We start from the raw sequence: 14,115 nt of genomic DNA on the forward strand, positions 1-14,115 counted from the left end.
GTGGTGCGGGTGCCGGTGCCTCCTGGTCCCCGGCGTCTCCTGGTCCCCGGCGCCTCCGGGCCTCGGGATGCCCAAGCCGCCGCGGGGCGCGCGGCGTAGTCCGGATTGAGCCTCCCCCGAGCCGACGGCTCGCGCCGCGCCCTCGGGCCGCCCCACCTGCAGGTAAGCGCCGCCTCGGCCGCCGACGTGCGCCCGCGGGCCGCTCCCCTCCGGCCGCCCGGCGCCCCTTCTGCCCCGCCGCTCGGGACGAGACCTTCGCTGCCCTCGCAGTTCCCCCCACGGCGGCCAACGGGTAAATCGTTTCAGAAGAGAAGCCCCGAGAACGCGACCTGTCGGTGCCGAGTTCCTTCGGAGTCCCCGAAACACCCCGCGCACCGAGCGCTTTTTCGCTTTACTTCGGAGCTGACGCGCCTTGCAAACCGTTGTGCCGTCAGTGAGCGGCCGCGCGCTGTTTAAATCGGAACTTTGAACTTCGTTGAGGACCGTGTAATTTTCACGGGTCATTTGCTGACTCTGTAAGATAACGGTATGAAAATCCATGACAAATTATATTTATAAACTTTGAAATTCATGCGCAAGTCAGTATCGTTCAAGGCCGTGAAACGTACTCATATAGCGTATTTCATCCCTTAGCAATATTGTGCAAACTTTGTGATGTGAAAGAAGTCAACATGGTCAAAATGTAAGGCCAAAATTTCCTCTTATCATTCAGAGAAAAATATTAAAGACAACCAGCAAGGTCCCCAAGCAGAGCATGAGTGAAAGGCAGGGGCTCAGGCCTTTGAGAGCGGCCAGGCTCCTCCTGATGCAGTCACGCAAGGCCCTAGGTGTGTTTTTCCTGCTCGTAGCCTGAGAGGTTTTCGTCTGTTAAAAACTCACCTCTCCCTCCACACCATAGTCCAGCACTTCGGGGTGATGTAAAGAATCTACTTGAAAGATGGACCAGAAAACTGAATTTTAAGTGGTGTCTGGAGAAGAGGAATTCCTTACCTCGCCCAGCGAGAGGCATGGTTCCTGACCCTAAAAGGATCATTTTAGGGTGTATAAATCTGGCACAGTCAAATCCGTGATGGCCTATCTTAGTTTTAAAATTGAAACTAAGAACCTGGTTTCAGTAGCTGGTTTTTTTCTCTTTTTTCCTTTTTAGAAATGAGTGGTGGATTGGCCCCAAGTAAAAGCACAGTGTATGTATCCAACTTGCCTTTTTCCCTGACCAACAATGACTTATACCGGGTAAGTTTTTGTATTATTACAGTTACTACTGAATTCTGTTTTTTAATACAGATGTGGATTAAGCAGTTCTAGGCAAAAATTCTTAAGTGCATTACGATGCCCTTCAACCCTCAATACCAAAGACCGCTATTGCAAGCATGAGTAAATGAAAAAATATATATACAATTTTGTAATTTCCAAAGAAAATTTTCTGGGCATTTATAGAGAATAGCAGACATACCTAGCTTAATGAAGTGGGAGCAACTTGTAATAGGCTGATTTTTTGTGCTTATTTACTTGGCTTTTGAAAATGGTAGAGGCTTTGGAGGAAGGGGCCAGTGGAAACATTCCTTTCCTAACCCTCAATTTCTGGGAGTATCTTATTATATATGTGGCAGCAACTTAACCGTGTAATAAATTTTAATCCAGGTTAGGATGGTGGGGGGGATCCTTTCCAACACCTTCTTTAATGTCTTTACCTTAAACAGAGAACAGGGTTTCCTGCAGATAGGCAGTTGGTAGGGACTGTAAGGAATGACGTGAATCCTTTCTTCCACGTGTGCCCTCTTCTCTCACTTTGGGTAGATGTTGAGTAGAGAGACGCTGCGTAGATGATACATAGCGCTTGACTAATTAAGATAGCTTGAATCTCAGGACAGAGGAGAAAAAGAACTTGGGCTTCCTCCTTTGTATCAAAATAGAGACATTTCTATATTTATTGAACACTGTAACACTGAGCATTCTTACAGATACTAGGAACACATCAGTGAACAAAAAGATGAAAATCATTCATGACACTCATTGCAAGATAGAGAAACAATGTGAAATATTAAAAAATCAACTGATACTGTATTTTAGAGACTGAGTTAATGCTGACATGTTAGGTGCTAAGGAAAAATGCAGGAAAGGAAGTTATTAAATGTTAGGCTGGGAATGGAGGTGTAATTTTACATGGGTGGGCAAAAGCCCTCATTAAGAAGGCAACTTCTGAATCAAGACCTGAAGGAAGGAAGAGGCCGCTGTGCAGATGTCCGGGGGACAAGCATTTCAGGCTCAGAGGACATGAGGTGGAGAGAGGAGGAGGGCAGGTCAGAGGTGAGCCCTGCAGGGGTGCCTCTTAGAGCCTACACAGGACTGAGTGAAATGAGAAGCCATTAGAAAGTGTGATAGAGAAAACTGTCTATATTGGTCCAGAATTCAGTGTTGGCTAATACTGCAACTCAGTTATACTGCATTCCAGCATTATACAACTTAATCGTGAAATTCAAAAATTTACTATTGAACGGCACACACTAATGTACTGTAAAAGACTTCTCTAAGAAGCATTGCATAATGAATAGGAACTATTAGTGTACAAGTAGTAGCTAAACAGTAGAAATGAGATTGCCAAAGGTGAAGATGTAGACGTAAAAGGGAAGAAAGGCTTGCAAATAACTGTAAAGTGCCACTAACACGGCTAAGGGTGGGCAGAAGGAGACAGGTGGGAATGGACTTTTTCATTACAGAAGCTTTTTTGTTTTATAAGCAGTGTAAGGGTCTGTCTGCTGAAGCAGTGAGCTTGACGCGGTAGGCTAGGAACAGAGATATCCCTCCACATGGATACCGGCCGCACAGGGTTTCTCTGGAGCTAAGGCGGGGGTGATGGTTGCCATGGATACACCACTGGAAGCTGCTGCACGGTGTGTGAGCCTTCCATCTACCACACGTAAAGAGTGGTTTATTTTTTTCCTCTGTGTGCACGCTTGTCAGAAATTTAGGAACTGAGACATTCCTTTGACGCCGATAACAAAAATGAGATTATTCTATCACAAAAAGTATATATGCTTGGGGCTGACTTATAGACTGAAAGTTAAAATTTTTCATAAACTGTGAGAAGAATGTGGTAAGTGTATACAACCCGGAAAATTAATTTTTTTTAATAATTTTTAATTAATTATAAATTACTATGTGGTCCTTCTTTTCAGATATTTTCCAAGTATGGCAAAGTTGTAAAGTAAGTATTCACATCAAATTTTGAAACTTAATTTAAAAGTTTATATGAATTTACTTCTCCATTATTTTTTAGCAGAAGTACATTAGTATTCTTTACAAAACAAATATTTAATAAACAAAGAAAATAAAAATACCACTAACATTCTTATGTATTTCAGTCATTTTTCTATGTACATAAACATGTATAGACAGCTTTTTTAAAGACTCAATTCTACACATGTAATTTTGTTGTCTTTAACTTGAGATTATATCTTAAATATCTCCATATGCTATAAAGATGCATGCTCATATTTGATGATTTCATAGTATTCCCTTATAATCATAATTTATTTAAACAATATGATTTCTTACCATATTTCTAAGGACAAACTGATTCTGTTATCCAAAATAGACATAAATTAAAGGCTCTGATTAAATATATATTTTGCTTACTAGAAGGTGTTTTATGAAGTATACTATAAGTGGGCTAATATTTATCAAAATGTAAAACAAGTATTTCAGTGTATATAATGTACAAAGTGCTTATGAGACTCATAAACAAGTACAAAACATATTCTCTGCTTTCATAGAAAGTTTAGACATTGTTGGAAAGTCCACTTACATACAAAAATGGTAGAAACAATATTTGGGGCCAATATTTAAGAAAGGACAAAGGCACTTGAGGTTTTCATATTTAATTCACTATTTCAAATGGCAACTATATTATGGGGCAAATAAGTAAAAAGATGCTATCATTCTAACTATCTTATAACCAGTATATTCTAGATTCTACTATAAACTTAAAATCATATTTAAAATCCCAAAAATTTAGAGCATATTTATCTTGACTAGCTGTTTTTCCTCTGTCTTTTGATGTTAAACAGTTTAAGTTCATTTGCATCCCAAAGTTAACTTTTTTTAAACTTAACCTCTCTCTCTTAAAAAAATCAAAAATGCTTCTAGGTAAATTTTTGGGTCCTCAGAATTTCGAACAGTAGCTACCAGTCAAAACCCTAATGAGGAGGATACGTAACAATGAGCACATAAATATGCTAGACATTGTTCTAATCTCTTTACATATAGTATCTCAGTAAATTCTCACAGCTCCCTTTTAAAGTGGATGCTCTTATTATCTCATTATTACAAATGGCAAAACTGAAGCAGATAGTAGACCTGAAAATTACACTGCTAGTTAGTGATGGAACAAAATTTGAAACCAGCAGTTTGATTCCAGAGCCTACTCCTTTAACCATTACCTTTTCTTGGTTTTACTCTGTCAGCACCTCTGAGTGACTTTCTGTATAAATACATAATTATAAACCTTGAGACTACTGTGAAGTTAAAGACAGAATTTTAAGCACCTGTAATGGGAGGCTTGATCTAGTCTAGAGAGTCAGGGTAGGTTTACCTGATAATCCTCTGATCAGGTAAACCCAGTTGAAACCCTGAAGGCCAAGTAACGGTTAAGCAGACAAAAAGAATGGGAAGAACATTTCAGTTAGAAGGAGTAGCTTATGCAAAAGTCCTGTGGCAGGAGAAAATAAAGTGAGACCAAGAAACAGAAAGAAGGCCAGTGTAACTAGAGATGAAGAGCAAAGGGAGAGAGGGGACGAGATGGTTTCATAGGTGGAAGCAAGTTCCTAATCTTGCTTCTTGGCCATGTTACAAGATACTTGGTTTTTATCCTAAGACACCCAGAATTCATGAGTTTCAAATGAGGGAATGACATGATTTGAAATTTTTAAAATGTATTCTAGCATCAGTGTGGAGGTTGGATTGGAGGGGAATAAGAGCAGATGCAAGACCAGTCAGAAAGCTAACTACTGCCCAGAAGAGAAATTTGGAAAAGTTGGTATAGCTGGAGAGGTAGAGACAGGTCAGTTTGAGAGATCATCAGGCAGTGAAATGGGTGATACTTAGTGGTGCACTTACTTTATGTGTGAAGGGTGGGTGAGCAGGCAGTGGGTGTTAAATGTACAGCACCCAGATTTTCCAAAATAGTGTCTGCTTCACATTATGTGCTTAAATGAGTATAATTTATACCTTATATCAGGAAGTGGTACCATCTACCTCTTTTCTAATGCAATGAACATGGGAATCATCCTAGATTTGTCCATTCAAATCCTTGGTATAACAGTTTTTTTCTGTTACTGTAAAAAGTATCCCTAGGGAAGTAGTCTGTTACAGTTGACTTACAGGTCTCTGAGCTGCCAGACCCTTAAGCTTGTTCCTGAAGGTAAAAACTTGTCCTTCTGCCTTCATATTATCAGTACCTAATGCCTGGACTTGAGGCTAATGGAGTGACTGAATGACCACATGAATGAACAGTTAGATGTACTCCTTTGAGAAATATTACTTCCCATTTTTATGTCTTCTTGTTTTAACATATTGAGCTAGGCTTAATAGAGGTTATAAAGACAACCTTAAAGGAGTTCACATTAAGATAGGTGAAATGAGTCATTGTTTATGTGTAAGATTTTGGTACAGAATAGCAGAAATGAGAAGAAATTATTTCCAGTTAAAGAGATTAGAGAACTGACATATTCTGAACCCTAAAAAATGTAGAATTTTAATGGGAAAAGATTGAAAGTTGACCAAAGATGAAAACCATTTGAACAGGGGCACCAAACTGGGGAACTGGAGGCCATGCTCCGTGCACATCCCGTGGTCGGCTGTGGCTGGACCACAGAGTTGGTGCGTGAGGAGGAGCAGTGGTGGTGAGGGGGTCGGAGCCAAACCAGAAAGAGTATCGATCGCAGGAACAGACAGTGGGCGGTGTGAAGAGCCAGAGACTTTTGAGCACAGGAATGATGTGATTTTAGTTACCCCATAATTTTAAGTAGAAGATCACTCCGCTAGCACATGAGAGAAGTAACATCAGGGGAACCGGTAAGATACGCTATTGAAAGTAATGCCACTGTGACACAAAGAAAAGCAGTGTGAATGGAAAAGGGAACAGGTGAGACACACTAGGAAACGATACTTCCTAAAAAATGAGTTAGGACTTTCGCCAGCCTTCACAAACATCATGAACATTCCAAGAAGTTAAAGCAAACAGCTTACTTTATGTTTCTTTGAAAGTTTGTTAAAAACTTTCCTGCGTGTTCTTTATAACTGGTGGCTTTGAAGAGAACTGGTCTAAACTATAGCTCCTCAAGCGCTTGGCTTCTCTTTCCTTTTAAACCTAATTAACCCACAGATGCTCTCTTCTGAGAAAGTGAACCATTTGAAGTTGCCCACTTTCCCCTAAATTATTAAAATTTATGTTTCTTTTTTTAATAAAATAGTTTCTTAATATAATGGAATTTTTTTTTTACCAGTTTTATTACAGTGGCTATCTTAAGTACCTAAACCCAAATCCAAATAAAATAAATCTTAATATGTGAAATATAATACTAAATAAAATTTATTCATTTCTGTTCTCTTGTTTTTCTCTTAATTCAGGTTTTAGAAAGTTAGTAAGCTTTGTCTTGAACGTTGTCTTTTTTTTTCTATTTGGAAATAATTGCAGATTTATAAAGAATCACAAAAGTACTACAAAGAACATCAAAATACCCTTTACTCAGATTTACCTGTTGTTAACATTTTACCCCCTTTATTCTATCACTTTCTCTCCCACATGTGTAAAGTTTGTGTGTAGATGTGTTTCTTTATATGTTCATGTGTATATGTATGTATGTAAGTGTATAACACACACAGTTTGCTTTTGTGAGTCATTTGAGGGTAAGTTACAAACATCATTGCCCTTTATTCCTAAATACTTCAATGTGTATTTCCTATAAGTAGGGCTATGTATTACAGACCCACAGTAGTTACCAAGTTCATAAATTTATACTGGTAAAACACTGAACCAGCCATCCATGTTCTAATTTTGTCAGTTGACCTATTTGTCCAACATAGAATTTTCTCTCTAGTCCAGGATCCAGTCTGGAGTTAGGTGTTGAGTTTAACTGTCATCTTTTTAGCCTCTTTTAGTCTGGTACATTTGTAAAGAACATAAGTCTCCTTCTCTTTTCCCCTCACTTTGTGTTTTCCTGATGTTGCCTCGTGATTACACTGGGCTTTGTGGTTTTGGCTGGTATCTATGTAGGTGACACTGCATTCTGCAAGGTACCCTATCTGGACTCAGTGTCCGTCAGTCCCTCTCTAGTGATAGTAATTTTGATCACCAGTCAAGGTGTTGACCCATTTCCTCACTGTATAATTACTTTTTTTCCCTTTGCAACTAATAAGCACTCAGTGGAAGATGATTGCAGATTTCTTGATCCACGTAAAATTTCCATGTTTGATTCACGTTTGTTGTGATTCTTACCTGATCCTGCCTTTGCCGTGGTTGTTGCAAATGGCCGTGTTCCAGCTCTAGCACTCTCTGTATTCACCATTCATCCCGACACATTTTGCTCTCAGCAGGAGCCCTCCCTTCTCCCCCATTTACTTATTATCAATATAGGCTGATGAAGGAGAACTATGTTCTTTACAAATGTACCAGACTAAAAGAGGTGGTTTATAATTCATTAATTATGTCAGTATTTAAATTGCCCTGGATTTGACCAGTGGCGGGCACCTTCCACTGGCTTTTGTACTTTTGTGCCATTTCCCATCATTTCTTCTTTTTTTAAATACTTCCTTTCTGGCATAACAAGATGTTCCAGGTTCATCTTGTACCTGTCCTATCTCAGCCTTGGAATCCGCCATATCTGCACAGGCCCCTGTTGAACATTGTCTTTTAAGTTGTGTGTAATGACATACGATGAGCAACAACCACAAGGACTAGGGATGAGTGAGAGCTCGGGAGAAAGAGCAGGTGTGTTCTTACACCATCCCTCTCACCAGGTACTGTGGGCGCTATGGCGAAAAACCAAAGAACTGGAGATTCTTTGAAAGAATATCAAGAATATAATCAGATTCTAAACCCTAGAAAAAAATAAATAAGTTTTAGTGTAGTAGAGAATAGCTCAGTTTTGTTGTGTTTTCTGCAGGGTGAGGGAATTAGAGAGGAGGAATCACGCTCACTCCTCAGGGTTCCCTTGCCTCTAGTCTCTTCGCCTCATCCTGCAGACCACCGATGTTTCTGAGACACTCCGCTTAGCCGTGCTCACCTGTGTCGCGTCAGGATCGCGCCTCATTTCTGTCCTCCCTCATATCCCATGACTTTGAATGTGAATCCCATGATTCATCAGATGTGTTAGTGTCTCTTACTTAACTCTAAATGTTTTATTAACCCTTTTTTGAACACTTGAGTCTTCCAAATATTTATTAATATGTTTTATTTATTGCTCATTATTTTTAACTGGCTATTTATTTATGCTTTAAGGGTTACTATTATGAAAGATAAAGATACCAGGAAGAGTAAAGGGGTTGCATTTATTTTATTTTTGGATAAAGACTCTGCACAAAACTGTACCAAGGCAATAAACAACAAACAGGTAAGCCATTCATTCCCAACAAGGTTTTTAACCCAAAAGCCTTTGTGCTCATTCATACCGAAAGTGTGGAGATGCGGTGAATGGTCAGATCTGACAGATACCAGGAGATTCAAGGGTATTTAACGTACAGGAAAGGCAAGAGATCAAAACCCGTGTGGGCTCCCAAAACACTGGTAGAATCCTAAGGAGTAAGAATCTCTTCTGTCAGCTAGAATCTGTCACTCCTGAGTGCGCAGTTGATAAAAACATATCAAATACAGAATGAAATTGAAGGCCTGATGGGATGGGATCCAACAGCTGTGGTTTTAGGTTTTGGTTAAGTGCGTCCCTTGCGCTTGCCTCTCCCCTCGGCCCAGCTGTTCGGCAGAGTGATCCGCGCAAGCATCGCCATCGACAACGGAAGAGCCGCCGAGTTCATCCGGCGCCGCAGCTACTTCGACAAATCCAAGTGTTACGAATGCGGGGTACGTGTGCCTGACACTTACTGTGCGTTTCCATAGTCGAAGGTCTCTCTCACATCCTTGTTTTATTTGTGCTCCCGAAACTGGCTGAAACTGGGTTATAAAAGTTGCTATATGCTGGAGCTCTAGAACCCTCTAAGTAAACCGGATTAAAATACCGTATGTAAAGATAACCCGAGTTGGGGAATATAGAGTGGCATTTTCTCTAGTTTCTAAATCTTTAAAATTGTTAGGTTAACAAGTGTCAGAGTAAAATTACTTAACATTCCGAAAGATTTTGGTGACCCATTTTTGTGTTCATAGGATATTGCCTGTTTCTGTATATTTGCTAATGTTTGGCATCACAGTTAGTATAAACAGTATCTTATGACCTGTCCTCTATGGGATATTGTGTTTTAAAGTTGGGGTTGTTTTTTTTCCTGTTAGGGCTAATGGTCTATAACAACCATCCCCAAATGTCCTCACCTAGTTGCCCGAATCCGCTGTCACCCATTCATACTTGTGATCGGGCAAGATGGATAGTCACAGAGCAGTTAGTTCTGTACAAGGCCCATAATGGTACGAGGAGAATTTCAGTCGGGGGGTTATTGTCAAGTTTCCAAAATGCTGATATGAAACAGGGTCCCAGAGGAATTATGGGAAGAGGACTGCTGAGAGACGTTTTCCTGGCTACAAAACTACATGGAAGATACAAGGAAATGGGTGGGGGTCCCTTCCCTCACTGCCATTCCCCCAGAAGATATATAGATAAATGGATGTATGGACTGATGGGTAAAAAAAGAGAGCAAGCAAGGTTCTGGGTGCATTTGTCAATTACTGTGATTCTAACACCTCTTAAGTTAATGTTTCAGAAACTGTGTTCCAGAGTTCTGAGTTTTATTAAGGAAAACTTAAGTAAAAAAAAGGGAGGAGTAGCTATGGTCAGACAGATTAGTATGTGTCCTCATATTCACAGTAAATGCCAAATTGTGTCAGAGACTTTGGATCAGTGTGTTACTATCTTTTTGGTTTATGGGCCCACAGAGTTGGTACATTATACTTCGTACATTTTACATTAAATTTAAACTTCCCAGAACCTGTTTATGTTTATTTAACTTGGTTTTTCCCAAAGTTATTCTACTATTAAAGCCCTTTTTAATATGAGATATTCTAACATTTTTTGGCATACCATTGTTCCAAAAACAGTTAGGAAAATACTTTGCTAAGTCCGTTCTCTCAGCAGTTCATTAGCCCTTGGGCTCAGCCCTGTCCTCAGGTATGCACAGTACACGGTCTGTTTTCTGCTTTGTGAGACAGACTTGAAAAGCATGGTCATTTTTCTCCTCTGCAGCATGAGTCCTGGATGGTCTTGTCCCACAGCCTCCCTCTCACATTAGTACTGCTGGAAGGTATCTTAGTGAGCTAGTGTACACATCATAGTACATTGTCTGGTGACTCACAACTCTGTGTTTTGGCTCATCATAATGTTATGGCTAGCCCAGCACTGTTAAATATGAATGTAATATAATCCACAACTATAATTTTAAATTTTCTAGTAGTCACTTAAAAAAAGGTAAAAACTTTTATTTTTCCTTTATCCATTTCTATGTTTTGTAATACTCTTGTGATAAGCATTGATAAGTGTAATTAAAAAACAAAAAAGTTTAAAAAAAGGTAAAAACTAATATATCTTTTATTTAACCCAATATATATCCAATATATCATTTGAATATGTAATTAGTATTTTTAAAAAATTAGGATATCTTATATTTGTTTTCATACTGACTTCAAAATCCAGTGTGTATTTTACCCTTATAGTGCTTATCAGTGCAGACAGTTCTCAGTGGCCCTAAGAGAACCATGGCTAGTGGCTCCCATGATTGGATAGTGCAGTTATGACCTAGATATAAAAAGAGCAAATGAAATAACTAGTGAGGAAGTGAGGAAGACAACATTTTCCATGTGTAAAAACTAAGAACATTAAGCAGCATCTTGGACTTTAACAGGAATGGTTTTGTCTCCTTTTTATCAAATAATAACAAACTTTGTACATTTTAGTTAGATGGTCCATTTAAATTTTGAGTAGTTTTATATCCTGAATCTTGAGATTTACAATGTTTGAAGGAAGAATACATATGATACCTTAGTTAGACTATTAAAATACTCACTGTTCAAGTAACCAATTGGGAGTTGTAATATTTTTTCCTTCTAAATATTAAAGTAATGGGTTTTGTTAATTATTTCATCTATATTCCTAGTGTAGCGATATTCTTTTTTAAATTCTAAAACCTTTTAGTCTTAGGGTACCAGGCAAGTTTCTGCTAATAACACAACAAATAATGGTATTTTTCGTTTGCATTTTAATGGGAAACAAAAGGAAAGTGGTCACTTAAGTTATGCCTGTCCTAAAAATATGCTTGGAGAACGTGAGCCTCCAAAGAAGAAAGAGAAAAAGAAAAAGAAGAAAATTCCTGAACGAGAAGAAGAAGTGTATGTACATTCACTCTTATTAAATACATTCTTCTGTCGGTTCTGTCTTTTTATTATTGGTTGAGTGCATTCTGTTTTGTTTTGTTTTTTTAAATAAATTAGTGAAGAAGTAGAAGAAAGTGAAGAAGAAGGGGAAGATCCTGCTCTTGACAGCCTCAGTCAGGCCATAGCTTTCCAGGTACTAAATGGTTCTTTTAAAAGGCACCAATCACAGCTGCCTTTTGTTAGTAGTTTTATTATATTCCTTGCATACATTGTTGATCACCTCCTTAGAGTAGCCTCCACCTTTCCCCTTCACTTCCTGAACTGTAGACAGGCTACTTCTCTAAGGCCCTTAGAGCAACGTGATGGAAAAGTATCCATTGTTTCTTTCTACATTTTAAGAACCTCATAATACTTTTAATCTCTTCATCTGTTTTCATTGTAGAATTCAGCAAAACTCTTTGCTTACAAAGTGGGTTTAGCCCAAAAGAAAAGATTTAAATTAAGCCAGAGATAATGTTGTAAAAGAAGCTTCATTTCAAAACAAAACCAAAAACATATTTTTGAGCGTTAGAGGTTCTAATATAAGTATATGAAACATTTTTGAAGAAGGATCTATAATCTCCTGATTTTATATAAATAGTTACTTTGTTTTAATGTAGTTAAGTTATAAATGTGCACATCAATTTATTTTTCCTTTAGTTAAGTAATTTTGTGTTTCATATAATATTCCTGCCTCCAGCACGGCTTGAAAGTAGGCTTCATTTCATGTACCTGTTAAAGGCTGGCATTGCCTAGGTTACTCTAGTGACGTGGCGACAGTGGGGCCTGACTCGGGCAGGGGAGGCGTCTGCTGGTGTCCGGCCGGCCGTGTGGGCTGGGAGGCTGAGGAGTGTTAGCGCTTGTGGTATATTTTTTTTTTGCCGTGTTTTGAATTAATGCACATAAATAATATAAACAGGTTCTTGATTTTGTTCTGTTTTCTGAATCACATTATAGCAAGCCAAAATTGAAGAAGAACAAAAAAAATGGAAACCCAGTCCAGGGGGTCCCTCAACATCAGATGATTCAAGACGCCCAAGGATAAAGAAAAGCACATATTTCAGTGATGAGGAAGAACTGAGTGATTAAAGTTGTATTTATTATGTAAATATCATTAAACATTTTTTAAATCTTGGAATATCAAGTTCAGTTGGGATTAAAGGTCGCTCTTTGAACTTGAGCATAAGAACACTTAGTACCAAGTCATTTTTCACTAAAAAATAGTTGGTAGGGTATTGAAAAAAATGTTAAAGCATCATGTTTTATCTTGCTTTAGCAGAGTAGTGAAAAAATCAAAATTTGCCAATAACCATTAATACTGAAAACAGTTCATTTGACTATTAAAGAACTTAATACCATCATAATACTATTGTCATCCCAAGAAAAAAGGTGTTAAAGAGACTTGCTGGAGAAGTTCATTGTAAAAGTTTATTCATGTCTGATTGTTTACACTAGGACTTTTGAAATACATTTTATCTTTAAAACTAAAATTTCAGAAAGGCTGAAAAGTTTACTTATTTACTGCGTATTAAATGTTAATAAAATTTTCAAGAGAATTTTTTTTTAATGTAGATATTTTGCTATCTTATTTCTTTTAGCTTTATCCTAACCTATGTATTATAATTACCCCAAAGATATAAAATAGCTCTAAAAGGCTTATAACTCAACAGTAATCTGCCTTTGGCACAAGTCCCATTCCCCAGAAACAACTAACTTCTTCAGCTAATTCTTTTCATATGTACATGCATATAACTAAGTAAACTACATATATTTCTGCCACTTAATGCATAAAAGGTTGAAGGAGGATTTTTCAATCTGCTATACTCCCCTGGCCCTCTTCAGTATAGCTTTGTTAAAGTTTTTGTTTAAATTTTTTTTAGTTTATGACCCTGTAAATACGGTTCACCTCTGAGCAAAAGCCAGAGGTGGTTTTTCCTAGAGTTAATAATTGCCTCATTTTTTTCATGTATTATATTTCTTTGTATTCCTGACTAAATCTTCCCCTGCCTTCTGCAGATGGCTGTTTGGGAATGGGATTATAAGCCTTTTTTGTATATTTCTTTTGAGTACTTTTGAAAAGAACACCCATTTATTAGTTTTATTAATTGCTAAAGGCAATAAAAATCCACTTTAAAAACTACAAAAGCAATAAAAGAACCACTCACCACCAAAGAATCTTCTAGATTTCAATGAGGAAAACAGACAGAAGATTGAATACTGGACTATACTTTCTGTTCCACCCATTAATTCATCAAATTTAAAACAAACAAAATTGCCACGGAAATGCAGAAAAGTTTTATATGATTACCTTAAAACAGAAAAAATGAGCTAGACATAAATAATATATAGGAAATAAAGATAGCAAATTAAATTTGAAAGTCTTTATTCTTAGTCACTAAAGAATCTCTTACAACCAGTAGAACATTATTTTTTACCTAATTAAAAAAAAACAGTGGCATGAAGATGTATTATAAACTGGCTAATTTCTAAGGAGTAGTCTAACAGTAAGTATCAATTATTAAGTATGTCTATTTGAACCGAAAATTACATTC

General features: G+C 37.9%; 1 protein-coding gene across 3 annotated transcripts; it reads left to right on the forward strand.

Annotated features, from left to right (window-relative positions):
- The first annotated feature begins 2 nt into the window (after nucleotides 1-2).
- Nucleotides 3-13,134, forward strand: ZCRB1 (zinc finger CCHC-type and RNA binding motif containing 1). 3 transcript variants are annotated; one of them, XM_037009836.2, is made up of 8 exons: nucleotides 3-162; nucleotides 1,148-1,233; nucleotides 3,177-3,205; nucleotides 8,498-8,609; nucleotides 8,966-9,073; nucleotides 11,427-11,539; nucleotides 11,642-11,717; nucleotides 12,521-13,134. In XM_037009836.2, the coding sequence occupies exons 2-8, from the start codon at nucleotides 1,150-1,152 to the stop codon at nucleotides 12,650-12,652; spliced, it is 654 nt and encodes a 217-aa protein (XP_036865731.1). In that variant the 5' UTR covers nucleotides 3-162; nucleotides 1,148-1,149; the 3' UTR covers nucleotides 12,653-13,134. The 3 variants fall into 3 exon arrangements, with proteins under 3 accessions (XP_036865731.1, XP_036865741.1, XP_073078893.1); XM_073222792.1 differs by lacking the exon at nucleotides 3-162 and adding an exon at nucleotides 266-526; XM_037009846.2 differs by lacking the exon at nucleotides 8,966-9,073.
- Nucleotides 13,135-14,115: the final 981 nt, after the last annotated feature.

The sequence above is a fragment of the Manis javanica genome, chromosome 15, assembly GCF_040802235.1.
Source record: "Manis javanica isolate MJ-LG chromosome 15, MJ_LKY, whole genome shotgun sequence".
NCBI classification, from domain to species: domain Eukaryota; kingdom Metazoa; phylum Chordata; class Mammalia; order Pholidota; family Manidae; genus Manis; species Manis javanica.

Excerpts from the sequence above, each read along its gene's own strand:
- ZCRB1 (XM_037009836.2), top strand. The coding sequence starts at position 1,150 with ATGAGTGGTGGATTGGCCCCAAGTAAAAGCACAGTGTATGTATCCAAC. Across the intron at positions 3,206-8,497 it reads AAGTATGGCAAAGTTGTAAA|GGTTACTATTATGAAAGATA; the intron begins GTAAGTATTCAC and ends TTATGCTTTAAG. Across the intron at positions 11,718-12,520 it reads GTCAGGCCATAGCTTTCCAG|CAAGCCAAAATTGAAGAAGA; the intron begins GTACTAAATGGT and ends ATCACATTATAG.